General features: G+C 47.1%; 1 protein-coding gene across 1 annotated transcript in view; it reads left to right on the top strand.

Moving 5' to 3' along the window:
- The first annotated feature begins 335 nt into the window (after nucleotides 1-335).
- Nucleotides 336-19,711, top strand: part of Fstl1 (follistatin-like 1) — a 53,186-nt gene continuing 33,810 nt past the window's right edge. Inside the window, 2 exon segments of the mRNA NM_024369.2 lie at nucleotides 336-423; nucleotides 564-620. Coding sequence (NP_077345.1) covers nucleotides 564-620 — 57 coding nt within the window. The 5' untranslated portion in view covers nucleotides 336-423.

Raw genomic sequence — 19,711 nt, 5'->3', positions numbered from 1 at the left:
TGCTGTCATCCCAGCCGCCGCAGGCCAGCGCCCCTCCCGGGCGTGGGTTTCCGCGGTTTTCCCTGCCTTTGTTGCAGGGACCCCTGAGACATGGACACCCCGTGCCTTCTCTTGAGATATCTGAGGATTCTTGGTGGGGGTCTAGGAGAGGACATGGATGCCTGCGGTGCACGGAGGCTCCTGGGCTCCGGGCGGGGGCCAGGAGGAGGGAGCGCAGCGGGAGCCGCGGGGGCCGCGCTGCAGAAGGGGAGGAGAATGGGGAGGAGCTGGGGGGCCGGCGGGCGGGGAAGGAGGGGTCTTAAGGGGCGGCGAGCCCAGGTCGGACTTCCTCGGCGCCTGGTGATCGGCGACGCTCCCACCTTCGCCTCCAACTCACTGCTTCCATCCTGCCCAGTGTCCTCTCGAGTCCCGGACCCGAGCACGGTGAGCGCGGTGCAGAGGCCGGGTCGCTGCGGGCAACGAGGGTCCTGGGTGGAGGGGACGAATCTGCGGGACCCGAAGAAGTTTCTAGGGTCTGAGCAGGGCCCAGCGCCTTCACTCTCACCCTCTTCTCTCTTCCGCAGATGTGGAAACGCTGGCTGGCGCTCGCGCTGGTGACCATCGCCCTGGTCCACGGCGAGGTAGGTGACCGGTTTCCGGGGTTTGAGCCCCAGCGGCCAAGAGTTCGCCCCAGGGATGCTCCCTGGGGGGTGGGACTGAAGGTCCCCCATCCTTACGCTGGAGTGAGACTCTGGTACGCTCGGAGCAGAAATTCTACCTAACAAACTTAGATCTCGATTCTGAAGTAGTTTGGGCCATAAACTGGAGCCCCACCACGCCTAATATGGAGGGAGGCTGGGGAGTGGGGAGAGGGGACAGACTGGGCGGATAGGGGCAGAGGCGGCGGACAGAGCAGCCTCAGAGTTCAAAAAGGCGCCTCGAATTCTTCTGTTCACTTCAGAGGAAACTGAGAATAGTTATGGACTTTTCTTTCCAAGTCTTTCCTGGTGGGGGAGATTTAAAAGATCTTTTTTTAACAGTAAAATGAAATGTCCTTTCTCCTTCATAGAGTGAGTTGAGATTCCCTGAAGTGCGTTTTCTTCTTCGTAAAATGCCCTGGATTTTTGTTGTTGTCGTTGTCATTATCTGGGCCCCATAAGAGTCTTTTACAATCCAAATTTCCTCTTAAACTCAGTTCAGCAAGTGTGGGAATCTGTGACTCTACCCTTTGGGGGCCTCTGGTTTCCAGTTAAAACATGCAGAGCCTCTCTCTCCTCCTCTCTCTCTCTCTCTCTCTCTCTCTCTCTCTCTCTCTCTCTCTCTCTCTCGTTTTCTTTTCAACTCCAGTGACCTTCCTGAGACACTACAAACAAACCAACAAACCCTATGCGCACAAGCCCCTCCATTAACCCAAAGGTTTATGGACAGAAAATAAACAATTCTAAATTCCCTGAGCTCCAGTCTCCAGAAAAGTGAGGTCAGAAACTAAACATTTGATAATTGTGGCAGGAAATGTGGAAGGAATTAAAACGCATGAGAGAGAAGAAATGGAATGCACATTACAAAAGAAATAGCTCCCTGGTGGGTGGTTTATAGCCCCTCCAAGTTTTTCTTTCACATTACAGCTTAGCCCCACCTTTTGTGTCACAGCTTGACTCTACCCCAGAATTCATCAACGCATACAGTCTTCAGGACTTTAAAACACACACACACACACACACACACACACACACACACACACACACACACGCTCACGCACACGCTCACGCACACTGTACTGCTTTCATTCACTGCATCATTGATTGAGGTAGAAACAGACTATTTTAACTCCTAGTGAAATAAAAGCAGCAAGTATTTATTAGGTAGCTACTACTTGTATTAAGATTCTACTTCAATCATAGGGAAACTGAGTCAGAGAAGTTAATGTAACTTACAAGATAAGTTATAATAGTGAGGGCAAGATTCGAACCCAAGCCGTCTGGCTCCAGAGCCCAGGCTCTGCACACCTCCCGACCCCACTTGCAAACATGAAGACTTAGAACTTCACTAAGTATTTTGTATCACTAGGATCACTTCTGCCATTTCTTTTTAAGCCTTTCAGCCCTGTGAGGTGGGCTTTGTTAGTTCCATTTTACAGAGTTAAGGAAACTCATTAAATTGTCCATGTTCACATAACTAGATCTGGAAGTGGGTCAGTGTGTGTCCAGCTCCCTCTACCTTTCAGGCACTCCTCAAGCCCCGCTTGCTCCCCAGCCATTTTCTCTGACTGGAGGAAATATCCCCAAGTTTTAACCCTGGCTAAAGAATATTCCTCTATCTGTATGATGGACCTCAAAACTGTTAGCGAGTGGCTCTCACCTTTAATCCCAGCGCTTTGGAAGCAAAGGGAGGTAGATCTGTGAGTTCAAGGCCAGCTTGATCTACATGAGTTTCAAAACAGCTAGAACTACACAGTGAGACCCTGAAGATTAAGATGATGATAAAATAACCAGGCAGTGGTGGCACACGCCTTTGTTCTCAGCACTCAGGAGGCAGAGGCAGGTGGATCTCTGTGAGTTTGAGGTTAGCCTGGTCTACAAAGAGAGTTCCAGGACACAGAGAAACCCGGTCTTGAAAAAATAAATAAATAAAAATCAATCAATCAATCAATTTAAAAGAGAGCTACTGTTCTGTGATAGATGAAGTGAAGTCCTGGTTAATTTCACAGCCAGCTTAGGAATTGCGACTTACTTTGTGAAAAGACAGAACCGTTTGCAGAACTAAGGAGTGTGGGGTCTGTCTCCTCAGCACAAGACTGTGGGTCCCAAGGTCTGGGATCAGTTCTAGGTAACCTGCTCCTCACTCCAGCCTGCCCATCCTGCTGCCCAGCAGGGACTAGCTCACCCCAGGTAGTAAGGCCCCTAGCTACAATTTCCTGCTGGAGCTCTATGGAAAAACATTCAGTTCTCAGGCAAAACCTGCAGGGAAAGAGGCAAAGGGAGGTGCTGAGGCATGAAAGCCAGGGGAGCTGGTGCAGAAAAAGAGGACACATGCACAGTGAAGAGGAATCAACGGACAGGAGCCACAGCCGCGCCACACTTCATGACTCCACTTTATTAAGGATTATTATCTTTTAATCAACCAAGCCTTTGTTGCCTGACCTTCCAGATAGCACTTGTTTTAATGCACGTGTTAAATACTACATCTTTACTCATGGATGAAAAAGTAAATTAACCCTCTCCATGGGAGACGTGACTCAGAATACATTTTAAACACTATAGTCGCAGTTAATGACGCTTGCAGTAGAATTTTTTCCCCCTTGTTAACTATAAGAACCTTCAGCAAACACTCAAATATGGTATTTCTAGTCTTTTGGCACGAGTCCATTTTATTAAGATTTAGATCTGCTGCAATCGTGCAAATATTGTCGAACTCTCAAAACCAACGAGACATAGAAGAAAACGTGAATTTTCTTGGTGCTCTTGGCTTTAATTATCAAACCCAAAGATTTATTTCACTTTTTTTAAACGCTGTTGATCGGTTTACAAATTCTGTTGCTTTTTGAAAAGCCCAAGGCCTTTGGAGTCAGCTTTCAGAATCATAGCTGTTCCTTCTTGGGTAAGGGTGGTCGGTATGATCTTAATGTTAGCGTGTACGTTCTATTTGGTTAGGTTTGATAAACTGTTACTAAATCTCACTAAGGGGAAGCATTACATTGTTTCCATATTTTCTATGCTCTGATGCCTGCCACCTCAGAGTACCATTGTGGTTGTTTCCTCCCTTGGCAGTTTCTCTGCTTTACCTCTAGGATGTCCTTGCCGCCAGCCTCCTTCAGAATAATGCCCCACCCATGTGAGCACACGGGCATGCGCTGTTCAGAGCTCTGCACCTGTGCACGGCTCTAGACATACACATGTTGGGCAGAACTAGGCTCGGGTTGGGGGCAGCAGCAGAAGACTCTACTGATATACATCCCCTGGCCTGGCCTTTCTATTACATACACATCCTACTGAAATGACCGTGGTTGTTTAGGGGTGACATAGAGAGTTCCAAGTATCAGTTTGTTTGGCCCTGGAGTCTTGAGGAGTATAATTCAGTCCCTCTGCCGTGACAGGCTAGAGGAGACACACAGCCCAACTGCCTGCTTCAGGAGGACAATCTTAGTAAGTGTCCAAGTGCTCCCCCCAACATACCCTGGCTTAGTTTCATTCTGCATTCTGGGTCCAGAAATTCAATATCATAAATTACATAGACAAGGGACAGATTTACAGAGGAGATCACTCATTCCAGCAAGGAATCCAAACTTGAGCCGTGAGCTGGGAATGTGTCTCTTGAGACAGTAGTGTGGAGAAGCAGTAACAGCTCCTCGAATAGACGTGCTGTGCTTAGCTGTTAGGCATGCCATGCTAGCAGGCTGTCCTGGCTTTGTCCTTAGGAAGCCACACAGCTTAATGTTATTTACACCTCCTCACGGGCATGCAGTTAATCACTAGCTTAGTATCTGCCAGGCTGGGAAGGGTTGGGGGCGCCTCTACATTCTATAGAATTGTTCTTGAGTCTACAGGGTAACCCACACACCCCCCAGCTACAGCTTCAGGGCACTTGCGAGCGTAGGCATTAGCGAGCAAAATGATCTCCTGTACATAAACTACTTGCTGTGATTCTGAAGGCGCCGTTGGGAATCGAGAAGTTAACACATAGCTGGACACCACTGAGTAGCAAAACAGATGGGCAAGCACCTGGCAAATGGAGGTGCTGAGGCTTCCAATGTCTTTGGAAGGTGGATGCCTTCGAGTTCCTGTCAAAGGGAACTGGGTGACAGGGAGCTTGGGCGAACAAGTTGAAAGGCTGTAGCAGGAAGTGGCTCTAGGGATTATGTCTGAGGTGGATATAAGGAGCCCAGAAGCAGTCTCTAGACAGCAGCACAAGCCTGAGGAAGAATTAAAAATAAAAGATCAGCTGTAAATCCCCGGGGCCACACGGATGGATGGGAAATGGAATGGTTTCTTTTTCTCTCTCCTCTCCAAATAACTGGACATCCAGAAGACTTTGAACAAGCATTATTAGCTTCATAATACTAGTATTATATTATTAGGGAAACGTAAGTATGTTAGTCCTGTGAGTCAGATGATGAGTGACCTTCTGGGTTAAATGCATACTTCTTCCCAGCTTGCTCAATTCCAAACCCCGTGGCTTTGTCAAGGATGCTTTCTCCAAGAGTGAGCCATGAAGGGCACAGAACTTACCTTCACTGTTTCCCTCAGGCATAGCACTGTCTGGTTCAAGCCACGAATGCTCTGCACACACGCAGAGAAGAATCCAGCATGGTGTACCGGGCTTGATTCTGTGCTCTGCTTCCTTGCAACCCTACTGGAGAGTCAGGAGCTTTAAGTGCTAACAGATGAAGTATAGATTAGACCAACAGTATTAGTAAGTGACCAGGGCAGCCTGGTCAACATAGAAAATTCTAGACCAGCCAGACCTACATAGTAAGACCCAGTTTCAAAAATATATTTGTTTTCTGTTATGTTGACATAGGTCCTCCCATAATTTTGAAAATTCCCTTTTTGTTTCTAAAGATTTGTTTATTTTATGTCTATGAACATTCTACCTGCATGTTTGTCTGTGTACCCCTTGTGTACTTTTCCCCCTTGGAGGTCAGAAAAGGGTATATGTCCCCTGGAACAGGAGTTAGAGATGATTATAATCTGCTATGTGCATGCTGGGAACCAAACCTGGGTGTTCTACAAGAAGAAGTGCTCTTAACCTCCGAGCCATCTCTCTAGCTCTCAAAATTTTGCTCTGTTAATGAAGTCTATAGAATGCAGCTTGGAAAGGAAAGGCTGTGGGTTCAAGGCAGAAAAGTCACATAGTGGAAACTGGGTGTGAAAGGTTTTGGCCCAGCATGCATTTCATCACTCCTTGGTGAAGAGAGATTTTCTTTTAATCAGTCTCTTGGTGTCTAGTGACATTTGGCAGATTCTTAGTCCGTGTTTTAGCAATAATGAATTTTTATGAATAAGTGACAAGGTTAACTCACTCTCTCCAGGGGTCTTATGATTAGATGTTATGTAAGTATTTGGATGTGTAGCTAATTGTTATATTTAAGAAAAGTCTTCATAAGATGCCTGTCACATTATTTAGAAGAGCTGTAAAATTAGGACTGCCCAGACATCTAGTTGAAGAAGGGAGGACACAGTTATGGGTACCATTCTGGGCTGTGTTAGAAAACCTTACCCAGAGGGGTAATTTTCAATGTCTTTATTCTAGCCTTTTCTGTATCTTCTAAACTTTTATGAGTGTATCTTAGCTTCAAGTCCCATGAGAACACAATGCTAACTTTTTTTCTCATGCGTATGTACATATGATCTGTGTGTATGGGTCAATGTTGACGTGTATGTGAATGTGTGTGGAGACCCAAGGTGAATATGTGTTTGTGTTGGGTGCCTTCCTCTAGCCTTCTGCACCTTATTAACTGAGACAAGGAATCTCAGTTACACCCAGAGCTCAGAGACATGACTAGACAGTGATCTTACTCTAAGGGTTCCCTGTCTCCACCTTCAAAGTACAGTGATGTCTGTACACCTCCATGCCTGCCCACCATTTATGAGAGGTCTGGGCATCTGAATTCCATTTCTCTCATTAGCACAGGCAGTGCTTTTCCACCCAGCCATCTCCCAGGCCCAGCATTAACTTTTTCTTTAAAGTGACATTAGGAGGATAAATTCTTCTTGTAAAAGGAAACGGTCATAGGAATCATGACAATGAACTATCAAATGAATAGGACTAACAGGGTGACCTTAGAAGAATATGGAAGGCGAGGTTCAACAACTAGTGGGTCTTCCAGAGAACTGATCAAGTCAGTAGTATGTGATGACCTTAATAAACACCATAGGCAATGAAAATAAGTACCTGCTGACACTAGAGTAAATGGCCTACAGAGGTAGCCTGAACAAAGCATGCATGCAATTTCTACCTTCCCCTACCCATGACAGACATGACTAATCCATCATAGAATTCTTTCCTACGGAATTCAGAGGAGGTTCAAAACTCTCATTCAACAATAATCCTTGTAGCCATTAGCAATCAGTCAGAGTCCCCGTGTGAGATGAAAGCTATTTGTCATTTCGCTGGAATGCTCAATCCAGTTTGGCAAGTACTGACAATTTTTAACTGAAATTAGGATAATTAGACGGACGAGTTCAGGATGGTACGACTGACATAGACAACAGAAAGAAGAGCTGCTGGAATCGATGTCTGAAGTCTCAGGAGAAGCCATATACCAGTTTCTGGCCCAAGCATCTAAGTAAAGCAAACCCTTTCATGTTGGCCGTCAGTGAGGACGCCGCAGTGAACCGGATCTTGGTTACTGTAATGAAGTGCACCCTTGCCCTAGCTGAGACTGGAAGAGTTGCTGCTCTCACTGATAGCAGCTTCTGCATTCGCAGTCTGGCAGGAACTTGCTAATTGAACGCTCTCTGGGTAGTTGCAGTACAAAATATAGCCTATAAATTCGCATTTTCTGCTTTGCTTGAAAGATTTCCATGTAATCTCCTCACGGACTTTTTAATGTCCTCATTTGGAAGTAATCACTATTACACTATCCCCAGGATAAAGTCTAAATTTATGGTGCCTAGTATGTCCTCTGGACAGTGTGCCAGGCACGATTTGTGACCAATCGGGCCATTGCCAGGTGAACCGTGGGACACAGGACAAAAGCTATGTTGTGTTGTAGGCACATGCATGTGTGCATGTGTGTGTATGTGAGTGCATGAGATGGAATCTTTGAATCCATGTAGGGAAAGTGGCTCTTTGCTCCTTTCTTGTTTTCAAGATTAAAGTCCCGTGTCTGAGGAAAAAAAAAGTCTTCCCCTAGTCTTTCACTTATCCCTCTCGATACTTAATAAATATGACTTATTAATCTGCAGTCGCCTCAGGCATTACCTCATGGCTCTTACTGGGGTGTGATATCAGTCACTTTGCACACTTCCTTCCATTAGCGGCAGCATGAGACTAATAGGACCGTACAGATCTTTTCCTGGAGACACTGCCCGCATTGTCACCATATACAGCCCAAATGGCTCTGACCATTGGGGACACCAGGAATAGCAGCCGTCCTCAACCTTGCATCTGGTTTAGAAATTCTGAGAGGCAGCAGTAAGATTCGAGGCCCCTGCCCACCTGGACTTCCGGGGGCTGCTCCTAGACAGCTGGGATTGCTTTTGCCTACTGATGTTGTCTTCTCTGTCAGCGTGGCAGCTGTGGCAGCATCTTGTACAGAACTTTATCTGAAAGGGTGTCTCTTCTAGGCTCTGGTGTTTTCCCGTTTTTCTTGTCATTCTGAGGTTCCCCACATCTCCCCCTTCATTGTCCCCTGTCCTTGACCCAGGTATCTCCAAGTCTTTTATTTACCTGTTCATCTGTTTTTAGTTACACTAAAGCATGGAACCCTAGGCCTAGCCCAGCCTAGCCAAGACCTCCACCGCTGAGCATTTCCCCTAACCCTTATGGTAGAATCTTGCTGTGTGCCTCAGGCTGGCCTTGACTTTGTAATGCTTCTGCCTCTGCATCCCCGCTGCTGAGATGTCAGGCTGGTGCCTCACTGCCTGGCCCCCATGGTCTGTCTTTTACATAGACCCTATTACAGAGCACTTTTGTTACTCAGAGTGACAATGACAGTGTGGAGCAATGAGATAGTCGGGATAAAGAGGTCCTGGGATGTGTTTCTCAACTGTCAGGGATACAGAACCCGGTGCTCTGAAGGAAAACACTGGGTCCTTTTAAGAGAGCATTGCTCCACCCAGAGCCCAGCCTGACTTCAGCTTCCATGTTCACACACCCCTCCCCCATTCCCTACACACACACACACACACACACACACACACACACACACACACACACTGTTCCAGGCCAGGGCTCCCGCCTGCCTCCTTCCCCCTCTTTCTCCTCATCCTTATTGTCTAGCCTTTCTTCTCACGTTCTTTCCACTCCCCTCTAGCCATCACCCGGAAGTGCATGAGCTGTTAGGAGCTGACGGAGAACCTACAACCTCCCGCTTGTCTTCACACAGTTTAGACTCACGTGCTCCCTTGGGTCACTCCTCTGAAACAATTCCTCTTCTCAAAATCAACTAGAAAGAGGAAAGCCAATGGTCTCCCACACTTGTGCTGCCTGTGGGGCACTAAAACCTCCTCACCAGAGCTTTTGGTCTAATGTAGCAGTTCTCAAACTGTGGGTCCCAAATGATCCTTCCTTTCACAGGGTGCCTAAGACCATTTGAAAAACACAGTTATTTACTTTAAGATTCATAACACTAGCAAAATTACAGTTATGAAGTGGCAATGAAATAATTTTATGATGGGGGGTTGGTCACTACATGAGGAACTGTATTAAAGGGCCGCAGCATTGGGAAGGTTGAGAACCACTGGTCTAGTCGGAGAAGTAGCCAGGGAAGGTCACAGCCTCAGCCCCATCCAATGTAAGAAGCAGTGGGACAGGGCTGAGAATCTACCCTATGCTGAGGTCCAGGAAAGCCTTCAGAGGAAGGTTACAACTGAGCTTGGAAAGGGACCCACAGTTTAGCATAGGCAGAAAGGGAGCCTCTATTTAACCCTCACAAACAGATAAGTGACTATTTTTTGATAAGGTTTGGTTTTATTTTTTTAAAGATTTATTTACTTTATGTATATGAGTACACTGTCACTGTCTTCAGACACAGCAGAAGAGGGCATCGGATCCCATTACAGATGGTTGTGGGCCACTGTGTGGGACCTGAACTCAGCACCTCTGGAAGAGCAGTCAGTGCTCTTAACCACTGAGCCATCTCTCCAGCCCCATAAGTGACTATTATAAGGCTCATTTTACCATGAGGAAACTATCAAGCTACCCTGCATCAGCTACCTAACCAATGGCAGAGCCAGGATGTAAAACCCAGGGTTTGATATCCCAGGGTCAAAGTTTGGTGGTTCGTGCCCCTGTGTCTGATTCGCAGAAGCCAGACTCTGAAATCACACCAGCGATGTTGCTTGTAGTACGGTCTCAGCACTGTCCTAGTCACTAACCATCCCATGCACATCCATGCTAAGTGGCTCTAGGACCTGAGCTGACACTGCAGCCCTGCCGGCCCCAACCACGAGATCCCCCACTCGAACCCAGCCCCGGCTGCTTCTCCGACTGTAGTTATTTGGAAACATTGGCAGCTTACGGCCAGAGACTTGGGAGATGTTTTAAGGCAGTTTCGGTGTCCTTGAAACGTATTCTTCACAACTGTTCCATACTATGTAAAGCCAAACTGCACATTGCCTCTGAACTCCCACGTAATTGCTAAGTATGACTGTCCAGGGCACAGATCCCTGGCTGAGGGGCCAGTGGGGCCAGTCCCACCCAGCACTGCCCTCACCAAGCCATGCACCCCGCCACAGGGCCCCTCTGCCACTCAGAAGAAAAGGCCCCTTTCCCCTCTAGCTTAGATTAACAAAGCTTCCCAAAGCGAACATTGCCCCTGAGTCATAAACCTATTGGACTGTGGCTGCCATTTCTATGACCACGAGTTTTAATCAACTAACTTCATCAGAGTCCTGGGGCCTCCGTGAAAAGCTGGTTCTTTGAATGTACAAGCTAAAATGTCACAACTGGGGGGGGGGGTGTTTTTAAAACCATGGTCCTTTGCCCGCACAGTGTGCATCTTTTGGCTGTTACTCACTTCGGTTTGGGTGGGGGAACTCCTTAGTTCTCAGGAACTAATAAGATCACATCCCCAGCTCCCCGCTGATGGATGGGTTAACAGAACTTCCTTCAGCCAGATTCCAGCCCCTGGGACGAAATGTCTTAAATAGAGCAAGCCCCCAGTCTGGAGCCTGTCAGAGGTTGTGTCCTGTGTTTGCATTTGCTGAACAAAGAGCTACAGGCTTTCTGGCCTGGCTCTCCTCCTCCCTCCTTCGCTTCTCCACTGGGAGAGGCCAGCTAAAGTCTAGACAGCAGCGGCTGCTTGGCACTGTGCCTTCCCAGCAGCCCGCAGGGCTCTGCAGCCCCGATTCCCTCAGCACTACTCACTCTGGTTCCTTCCCTTGCTCATTTCCTGCTTTTCTCAAAGTCCGCCCTGAGTTGTCTTGGGGCACCGGCATGTACCCACACACCTAAGAAGCAAGTGAGTGAATTATGAACCTGCCCAGGATTCGGCTGCTCCGTGAGGTTCTGAGCTGAGAAGTTACGGCTGGCCACGTGGCTGAGATTACTGTCCTTGGAGGGAGCTAGCTTCAAGCAAGCCTCCATCTTTGGCCAGAGAAGGCTGGAATGAAAAGCCCAGTGGTACCCCAAGTGTGGACTGAGACAAACATTTAACCCCTCATCCCCCAAAAAGAGTGAGAGTGGCCCGCAGTTTAAAATCTATCCCTATGAATCCACACATTCTGTGATCGTCAAAATACTCTTAATTAGAAGTATCTCAATTTCTGGGGAGCCATGGGAAAGAGAGGCTGGCCAAGGACCAAGAAAACAGAGTGAAGGAAGGCAGGAGGCCCCTGGGTTCCCCTCTTATGTAGTGAGTGCATCATATAAGTCCAGAATGTGGTGCCTCGATGCCTTTGTGCCCTGCAATTCCAAGTCCTGATTACTCCACAGATATGTGTCATTCAGTCTTTCTACTTCGAACGGCAACTGTGCATTAACACTGCAGTGGGGGTTGGGGTGGGGGCTGCACAACTCCAGGTCCCATGGCCTTTAGGGAGGGATCAAAAAACATCGAGGACAATAGCAAAATGAAGATCCATCCAAACTCCGAAGATCTTTGTGACAAAACCAGCTGTCTTCCGACTTTTCCCTTCAGACGCAGTATTGCTTCAATATAGCTGTGTGTGGAAATGTTTGGAATCCTTCTTGCCTCTCACCATGTTGCCTGGCCCATAACCAGGATCTAGGAGCTCCTGAACAGGTGTTGATGAATGCCCTGCCTCCCTCCCCCAGCCCTGCTCTATGAGCCAGCAATGAGTGTTTGTGGCTCTGTCAGGCACTGGTCTTTGTCTTTGTATCAACACTGAGATCCGGTGACTTGTAGGAGTGACCTTAGTAAGCAAGCCAAGGCCAGCTGGGATGCTCTGCCCACCAATGCGCTTGGAGCCCTGGCTCCTGATCCCAGGCTCTCGTAGATAGCCAGGTGCTAAATTGCCCTGACTTCTGGTCATGAATGGGAGCTAGCCATGCAATGTCTGTCCTTCCTAATAATGGTTCTTGCACAGGTTACAACTGTGCACATGCATATACACACACTTGCACATCCGCGCACGCACGCACAATGGCTTAAATTTCACTCCTCAGGAAACAAAGCCATCGGCCTTATCTCAGTAAGACTTTCCTCAGCAACAGATGCCTATGGAGACTAACGGGGAGGGGCAAGTGTGCACTGGCATTTCCTCTGATTGGCCGCCTTGATCTACCCTTTGGCTTCTGCATACCATCAAGCCTGGGCACAGTGCTTAGTTCGGGGGATTAGGAAACTTATCTGCTAGTGAACTCGTATGTCATTCAATCAGTCGGTCAGTCACTCCGTGTTAACCAAAAATGGTCAAAACATCTGCAGTTAGCTAAGCCAACTAGGTTTTGGAGAGGGAGGATAAGGGACTCCAAGCCAGCCCAGGGGCATTCCTGGTTACTATCCCAGGGATCATTGGATGGTTTACACCGTAGGGTGGTAGAGGAGGAATGTCTGCTAGGGCAGCTATATCTAGTGAAGCAGAGTGCATGTGCTCACGGTGAGTGCAGACCCCCTCCCCCCTCCCCAGTCCCCTTTACTGACAGCCTCTGTTTTGAGGGCCCGGGGAGCTTCATGGCTTCTTGCTGGCCTGGCCAGGTTTACAGAAGCTTCTGTTGGAGAGAGGCAAAAGTATGCACAAATGGCTGGCACAGGCTTCTCAAAGTGCTGTAGGTAGGATTCCACCATTAATTAGAGCGGAGCCAGGCTACCCCCAGAAACTTCGGGCTCTTCTAGTCTCAAGAATTTTTGGAATGTGAATGTGCCCAGTCCCCTGGTCCCCTTCATTTGCCACTTTCTTTCCTGTCTTCTGACAAACACGCAGGGAATCCGATTTCCTAGGTAGGCATTTATTCTGAAGGGAGGGCTTTCTCTTTCTGCATCAGTCAGTGTCTGGATCTTGTTCGCCCAAGATTCCTGCAGTGCACCATGGGTTGGCTAAAGACCAAGAAAAACTCAGCCGAGGGAACACCAGTTGACTTTGGCTTCCTCAATTTCCCTTCTGGACGGTGGAGGGAGGAGAGTGGGGGCTGGCATCCGGGGGCTTACTGAAGATGGGGTGTAGTGAGTTCACTCCTCACTGTGGGACTGTTGTGGCGGGAATGATGACATTCCACACTCCTGCCCCACCCTTGGGCTATTTGACTGTTGAAACCACTGACCCAAGAGAACCACAGTGCCCCAGGAAGCTCATGCTGGGAAAGGGCCAAGGCTGAAGCCTGGTGTCTGCCAGAGGGGAGCTTGTCTCCTAGAAGGAGGTTTAACACAGCTCTTCCAACTTGTCCAATCACCTTTTGGGAGTGTCCAGAGCCAGTGATGGGGGCCATATCTTTGCCTGGACTACTTTGCACACCTTAGGATACCCCCTGTTTAAACCATTAGGACCCCAAGGATGAACTTGAGGGGGACACTTTTCCTAATGTGGCCACATTTAATAAATCTACTTCTATTATTACTTGTTTTTGATTGGTTTATTGAGGATGGGAGTCCCAGCCTGGCTTATTTTAGGGGTTGCCATAGCCTATTTCTTTTCAACGCTTTTATTATTGATTGGTTGGTTGGTTGATTGATTGATTGATTGATTGTGTGTGTGTGTGTGTGTGTGTGTGTGTGTGTGTGTGTGTGTGTGTGTGTGTGTAGGTCAGAGGCATCAGTTCCCCGAGCTAGCATTACAGTTGGTCCTCAGCTACCTGGTGTGGGTACCAGGAACTGAACTCTTGCCTTTTGAAAAAGCTGCGTGCACTCTTAACCAAGCCTTCTCTCCAGCTCCTTATTTCTTAATAAAGTTTCCTAATTTTTTGAAGGGCCATATTCCTTTCAGGAAGATTATAAAGTAAGCTGCCTTCTCCTAGAAATACAACCAGAAAAAAAGTTTATTTCCTACTAAAGACATGAATAATTTGCTCTGTATGAGATATGGAACTTTTGTTTGTTTGTTCATTTATGCCTTTGATATTTTAGGCATTTAAAAAAAAAACCCAAAATCCACAGTCATGATACAGAATCCTATAGGAACAACTAATATTTGAGGATTTTGAACTGATTCGGTCATTTTATAGCTTAGGACACTGCATTTCTCTCAGAATCCCTTGACGTCTAACCAAACAGAAGGCTCCCCATGTCTTGGTCAAGTTGTTCCACTGAATGGTGGTTTAATTAGGAGCCTGCTCTCCACACAGGCCGATTCCCTGCCTGACTAGGCTATTTTTACAGGTGATGTTGACATTTTGCTCAGTGTAAGTGGCATTGGCATTTAGGGTTTGTGCTTACTCACCTTACAGTGACCTGGGATCTAAAGACCTCATTCCCAGGTGGCTGGTTTTGAATTATAGAAAATGTCGTCTTTCTGCTGGGGAATGGGGTGGGGATTGCTTTCTGTGTAGCTGGCTTGTTGACTATGTGTCTGTGCGTTTGTAGTTGAATGTGTGTGTGTGAGTGTGTGTGTGTGTGAGTGTGTGTGTGTGTGTCTGTGTGTGTGTGTGTGTGTGTGTGTAGTATGAGTGTGTTTGTCTCCCAGGTAACTGAATACTATTATAGCTCGAGACTACCAGTCTGTGGCCTTGGATGTGACAGTAGCCATATTCAGAACGCTATAACATTCCCTTTAAGGGAAACAAAAAGATTAAGGCTTTCTAAGGCTGAGATGAGAGTATCCATACCATGAACTATTCCAAGGTGATTCTCATCTTAGAAATGTATATATTCAACTATAGCCCAGGCTGGCCTCAAACTCACAGGCAATCCTCCAGCCTCAGCTTTCAAATGCTGGGATTATGTGTGAGCCCAGCTGTCATGCATATTTCAAGGCTAATGTTCTAATTACCAATCCAGGCAACTTTGTGTAAGCAGAGTCTGTCTCTAGCCAACCCTGGGTCTCAGTGTACCCATTTCACGGACCTATCTGGAGACCTGATCTAGTCCAAGAGAAGAGTCTTCTGGGAGCGACTTGGGTCTATGCATCAGCATGGTTCTTTCCATACCTACCTCTGGATATCTGGGGTATCAAGCAAAAGTACTTAGGAATTAAGTACTTTTTCTCAGAATTAAGACTGGGGCTCTCAGGGACCTGATTGCACTAGGTAGACCAGGCTAATCTAAACCCCACCCAAGTGCTGGGATTAACTGTGTGTGCTACCACATCTGGTTTTCTCTTCCACTACCCATTCTCCATGCTCTTAGCACATTCTACTGCAGGTGCTTGCTGTCAGAATGCATCTATCGCCTGTCTGGACGCTCCTCTGTCTCCGTGGTAAGCACGGCAGTCTAAGCCACCATCATACTGTGTCTGCATTACGACAGGAGCAGCCTAAGATGTTCTAGTTGTTTTCTGTGTATCTTCTGGCCATCTGTCTGTCCATTCATACAAGCCCCGTCTACACACTCTGTGCAGTGCTCTCCGCTGTCCCTTACTGGGCTATCTCCTCAGTGGCTCTGGGCCCTGGCCCCTGTCTTCCTGTTATGCACTATACTGCAGTCACATTGGCCTTTTCCCCATTCTGGGAGCATAACAAGTCCCATCCTGCTTTGCACTTTGCTTCCCTTTGAGGGAAGCAAACTAACGTCCACACTTCTGTTTTCATCCCGGTTGTTACCAACCGCCCCCAGTAAGAGTCCCTTCTCTCTCAGCCTTCCATAACCCGTACCTGTCTCCCTCCAGCGTCACGGTGTGAAGTGGACTCACTTTTGTTTACGAACAACCATTCTAGAGTGCAAACTCCTTAGAAACAGGGCCTTTGTCTGTTCATGCACCAACAGTTCCCCGGCTCCTAGAACTGTGTCTGTTAAATGATGCTTGTTGAATTATCCACTGACTGAACCGTTAAGTGAGGCTGCAATCCTATGCAATGTGGTGCCCCCACCTTTTGTTTTGTGTCCCAGCATCACCATCTGTGCCAGAGTCTGCAGATGGCTCCTGTGCCGAGGACAGTGGTTCACAACACCTGCCCGTCCACACTTCATTTAGCCTTGAACGTCCTAGCAATGCTGACTTTGCTCAATCAGGCACCTGATTTCTGATCCTTTCAGGACCTAAAGAAGTTGACATTTTTAGCAGAGGCTATCTGAGTCTTAAATATTTTTGTCCTTTAACTTCCATGCTCAGCAATTCTGCTAGAAGTGGGCACCATTCCCAGAGGAAGCGAATAGCCCCAGAACTATGTAATTAAGCATTACACCCTTGGTGATTCTTTTCCCGTAGCCTGCACGGTTTCTTTCTCTTCTGACACTGCTGTGTCCTGAGACCCCGACTTGGGGGAAATCCTTCCTGCGCTTGTGTTCATGTGTCACAGCCACTGTAGGGCGAGGTCTCCAAACAGAAGCAAAATCATTCAGATCTCATGGGGGAAAGTCCTCTATTGCAGAAAGAGTTCCACTCCACAACACAGCAAACAGCATTGAATGGAGACCTGGAAGGCAGGGAGCGCCACTTCCCAACCCCCACTGACCCGGCACCAGGCTTTCCAAACTCTCTTACAGTTGACCCTCAGACCAGGGCTTTTCTGACTCACCTCGGTGGAGTTGGAAGTCCCTTATTGTAACCAAAAGCAGTTAAACAGGTGGCATTTCTCCAGTGTCAGCCCGTTTAAAACCAAGGGTGGTGGTTTTAGGAACTGTCCTGCTATATGGTACTTGGGATATTCTTGTTCCTTAAATGTGGATCTGGCCATAACAGCTTAAACAAGTACAGTTTCTGTTACCCCTTTTGGACAGAAAAGGAAGACTTCGTGCATTGTTGATACAGCCCGAGGGATTTTACTCCCTCCCCCCTCCCCCCAAAAAAATAGGTCTTAGTGCAATGGGACTAAATACCTCCCAATCACTCCTTACCCTCCTGTCAGCTGGCACCTGGTCTGTAGATCTTGTGGCTCTTTCTTCCCAGCTGCCCTGAGAGAACAGTGCAAGGAAGAAGTGTTTCAATAATAAAATGTGTGTGTGTTCAACAGTTTAGTGTCAAAACACTGACAGCAGTGTGTGTGTGTGGTGTGTGTGTGTGTGTGTGTGTGTGTGTGTTGGTAGGTAGGTAGGGGAAGGGGGGGTAGAGGGAGGGAGAGAGAGGCGCTCTGGAGAGATGGCTCAGCGGTTAAGAGCACTGACTTCCAGAGTTCCTGAGTTCAATTCCCAGCAACCACATGATGGTTCACAACCATCTGTAATGGGGCTGGATGGCCTCTTCTGGTATGCCTGAAGACAGCTACAGTATACTCATACAAATAAAATAAATATTAAAAAAAGAAAAGAAAAGAAAAAGAGCACTACTACTCTTCCAGAGGTCCTGAGTTCAATTTCCAGCAACCACATGGTGGCTCACAACCATCTGTAATGAGATTTGACATCCTCTGGCGTGTGTAAAGACAGTGACAGTGTATTCATATACGTAAAATAAATAAATAAAAAGAAAGAGAGAGAGAGAACACAAAAGAATCTAATCAAAAAAAAAATGAGGAGAAGTTTTGATAAGCTATACCGACCTCATTGTCTGTGAAAGCGCCAAGTAGGAAAGCCCTTTTTACTTATGTGATCCCTTTTGTGAGCTGAGCTGCTCGGTCTAAACATGGGAAATAACAAACCTTTCTTTAAAGTACATTTACATCTCCTTATGTGGGAAAGACTGGGGGGTGTGGAGGCCAGAAAACAATTTGTTGGTTGAGTTTCTCCTTCCCCAGTGTGGGCTCAGGGATTAAAGTCAGGATGTGGGGCTTCGCAGCAAGCTCCTTTGCCTGCTGTGTTCTCTCCCTGGACCCAGCACTTTTCTTAGAGAAACCATAATGCTGGAGTACCTGGGCCTTAGACGCTGGAAGCAGAGCCAAAGTGAGGTTTCTGTGCTCGTGATACCTGCCCACTGCAAAGTCTAGGTGTTCATTGTTTTCATAGCTTGTTCCTAGACGAGGTCAGTCACTGCCTTGCCTATATGCTTTCATTATCTGTGGACTTCAGATAGCGTGTGTATGTGTATGTATATGTATGTATGTATATGTATATATACATTATATATATATATATTCATATATATATATTTCTAGAACAGTCTAAGCTATATTATAGTCTTTCTGCTCCCTCCCCTGAAACTCCTCCTCTGATTCAGTAAGATCAGAACCGAGCACTACTATCGAGAGCTGTGATATTTATATGAATAGCTCCATGAACCACCAAGTAGCTATAACTACTTGAATGTAGTCAGTTCAGGTAAGAAATACCAATTATCTTCTTTTTTTTTTTCTTTTCTATTTTTCGGAGCTGGGGACCGAACCCAGGGCCTTGCGCTTGCTAGGCAAGCGCTCTACCACTGAGCTAAATCCCCAGCCCCACCAATTATCTTCTTATAAGTAGTTCATCAGGAGGGCCCAGAAGCCGCCAAAAAAACTCAAGCTCTTGCCATCCAGAGCTAGCTGATAAGGTCCTGTCAATAAAGGTGCCACAGGCCTTGATTGCAAGAGAAAGAGAAAGCGAAGTGACCTAAGGTGGAAGCTGCCTTCATCTGACTAGCTTTCAGGGTTCCAAAAAAACACTCTGTGGGGGGCTCCAGGCATCCGTGGTCTTAGCCAGCCCTGACTCCTACAACAAACCTCAATGCCAGCCAGACAGACAAAATGCCCCCCATCCCCCACCCTGGTGCTTCACAGAAGGGAACTCATGCTTGGCACTGTAATTCTGGTAGAAATCCATGGCTGAGGAGGTCTTAGGCCCTAGATGATAACTTACTATTGCGTGGCTAAATTTGCATGACCCCAAACTATTTTAGAAATACTCGTTTATGGGGTTGGGGATTTAGCTCAGTGGTAGAGCGCTTGCCTAGCAAGCGCAAGGCCCTGGGTTCGGTCCCCAGCTCTGAAAAAAAAGAAAAAAAAAGAAAAAAAAAAGAAATAACTCGTTTATAAACATAGGCAGACACTGCTTTCCGCTTTAGTCAGACGGTCATCTGTTCTCGGTGAAGGGCTCTGACTGCAGAGATCCATGGTTGCTCTAGGTTCTTAGAAAACGTGGCAGCCGAGTCCTCAGTGCGTCTCAGGAAACATGGTAGAGGAGGAGACAGAAAGACTGTAGGAGTTCCCGGTAGCGATAGAGGCTGCAAAATACGATCTTCTGGGCGTGATGTAACCATTACAATCCTGATCTCACAGCAGCTGAGTTTGATTCCACTGGGCCCACACAAGACTAGGTGGATGGTGGAGGGGTTCGTTCCCTTCCTGCTAAAACGGTAGATCCTGGGGGCAGGGCATTCATTGTCTTCAGTGATGAACCCATGATCCAACCAGGCTCCAGTAGACAATTCCAAACTCATGGCCACACAGCTCACCCTGAATTAACTCAGTGGGTCATGAAGCAAAATAAAAAGACATGAATATACACAAAAGGAACTTAAAGGAAGTGGGAATGTTAATGAATCCTGGTTGGGGGCGGGGAAGGATGATAAGAGAGACAAAGGGATGCATTATGATCATGTATGAAGTTGTCAGAAAAAGGAAATTAATAAGTGTATTTAAATATATGTAATTAAGTTAAAAGTTAGTA

This window comes from Rattus norvegicus, chromosome 11 (assembly GCF_021556685.1).
Source record: "Rattus norvegicus strain SHRSP/BbbUtx chromosome 11, alternate assembly SHRSP_T2T, whole genome shotgun sequence".
Taxonomy (NCBI): Eukaryota; Metazoa; Chordata; class Mammalia; order Rodentia; family Muridae; genus Rattus; species Rattus norvegicus.
The sequence above is the reverse complement of the archived record's forward strand: the minus strand, read 5'-3'. Positions and strand labels throughout refer to the sequence as shown.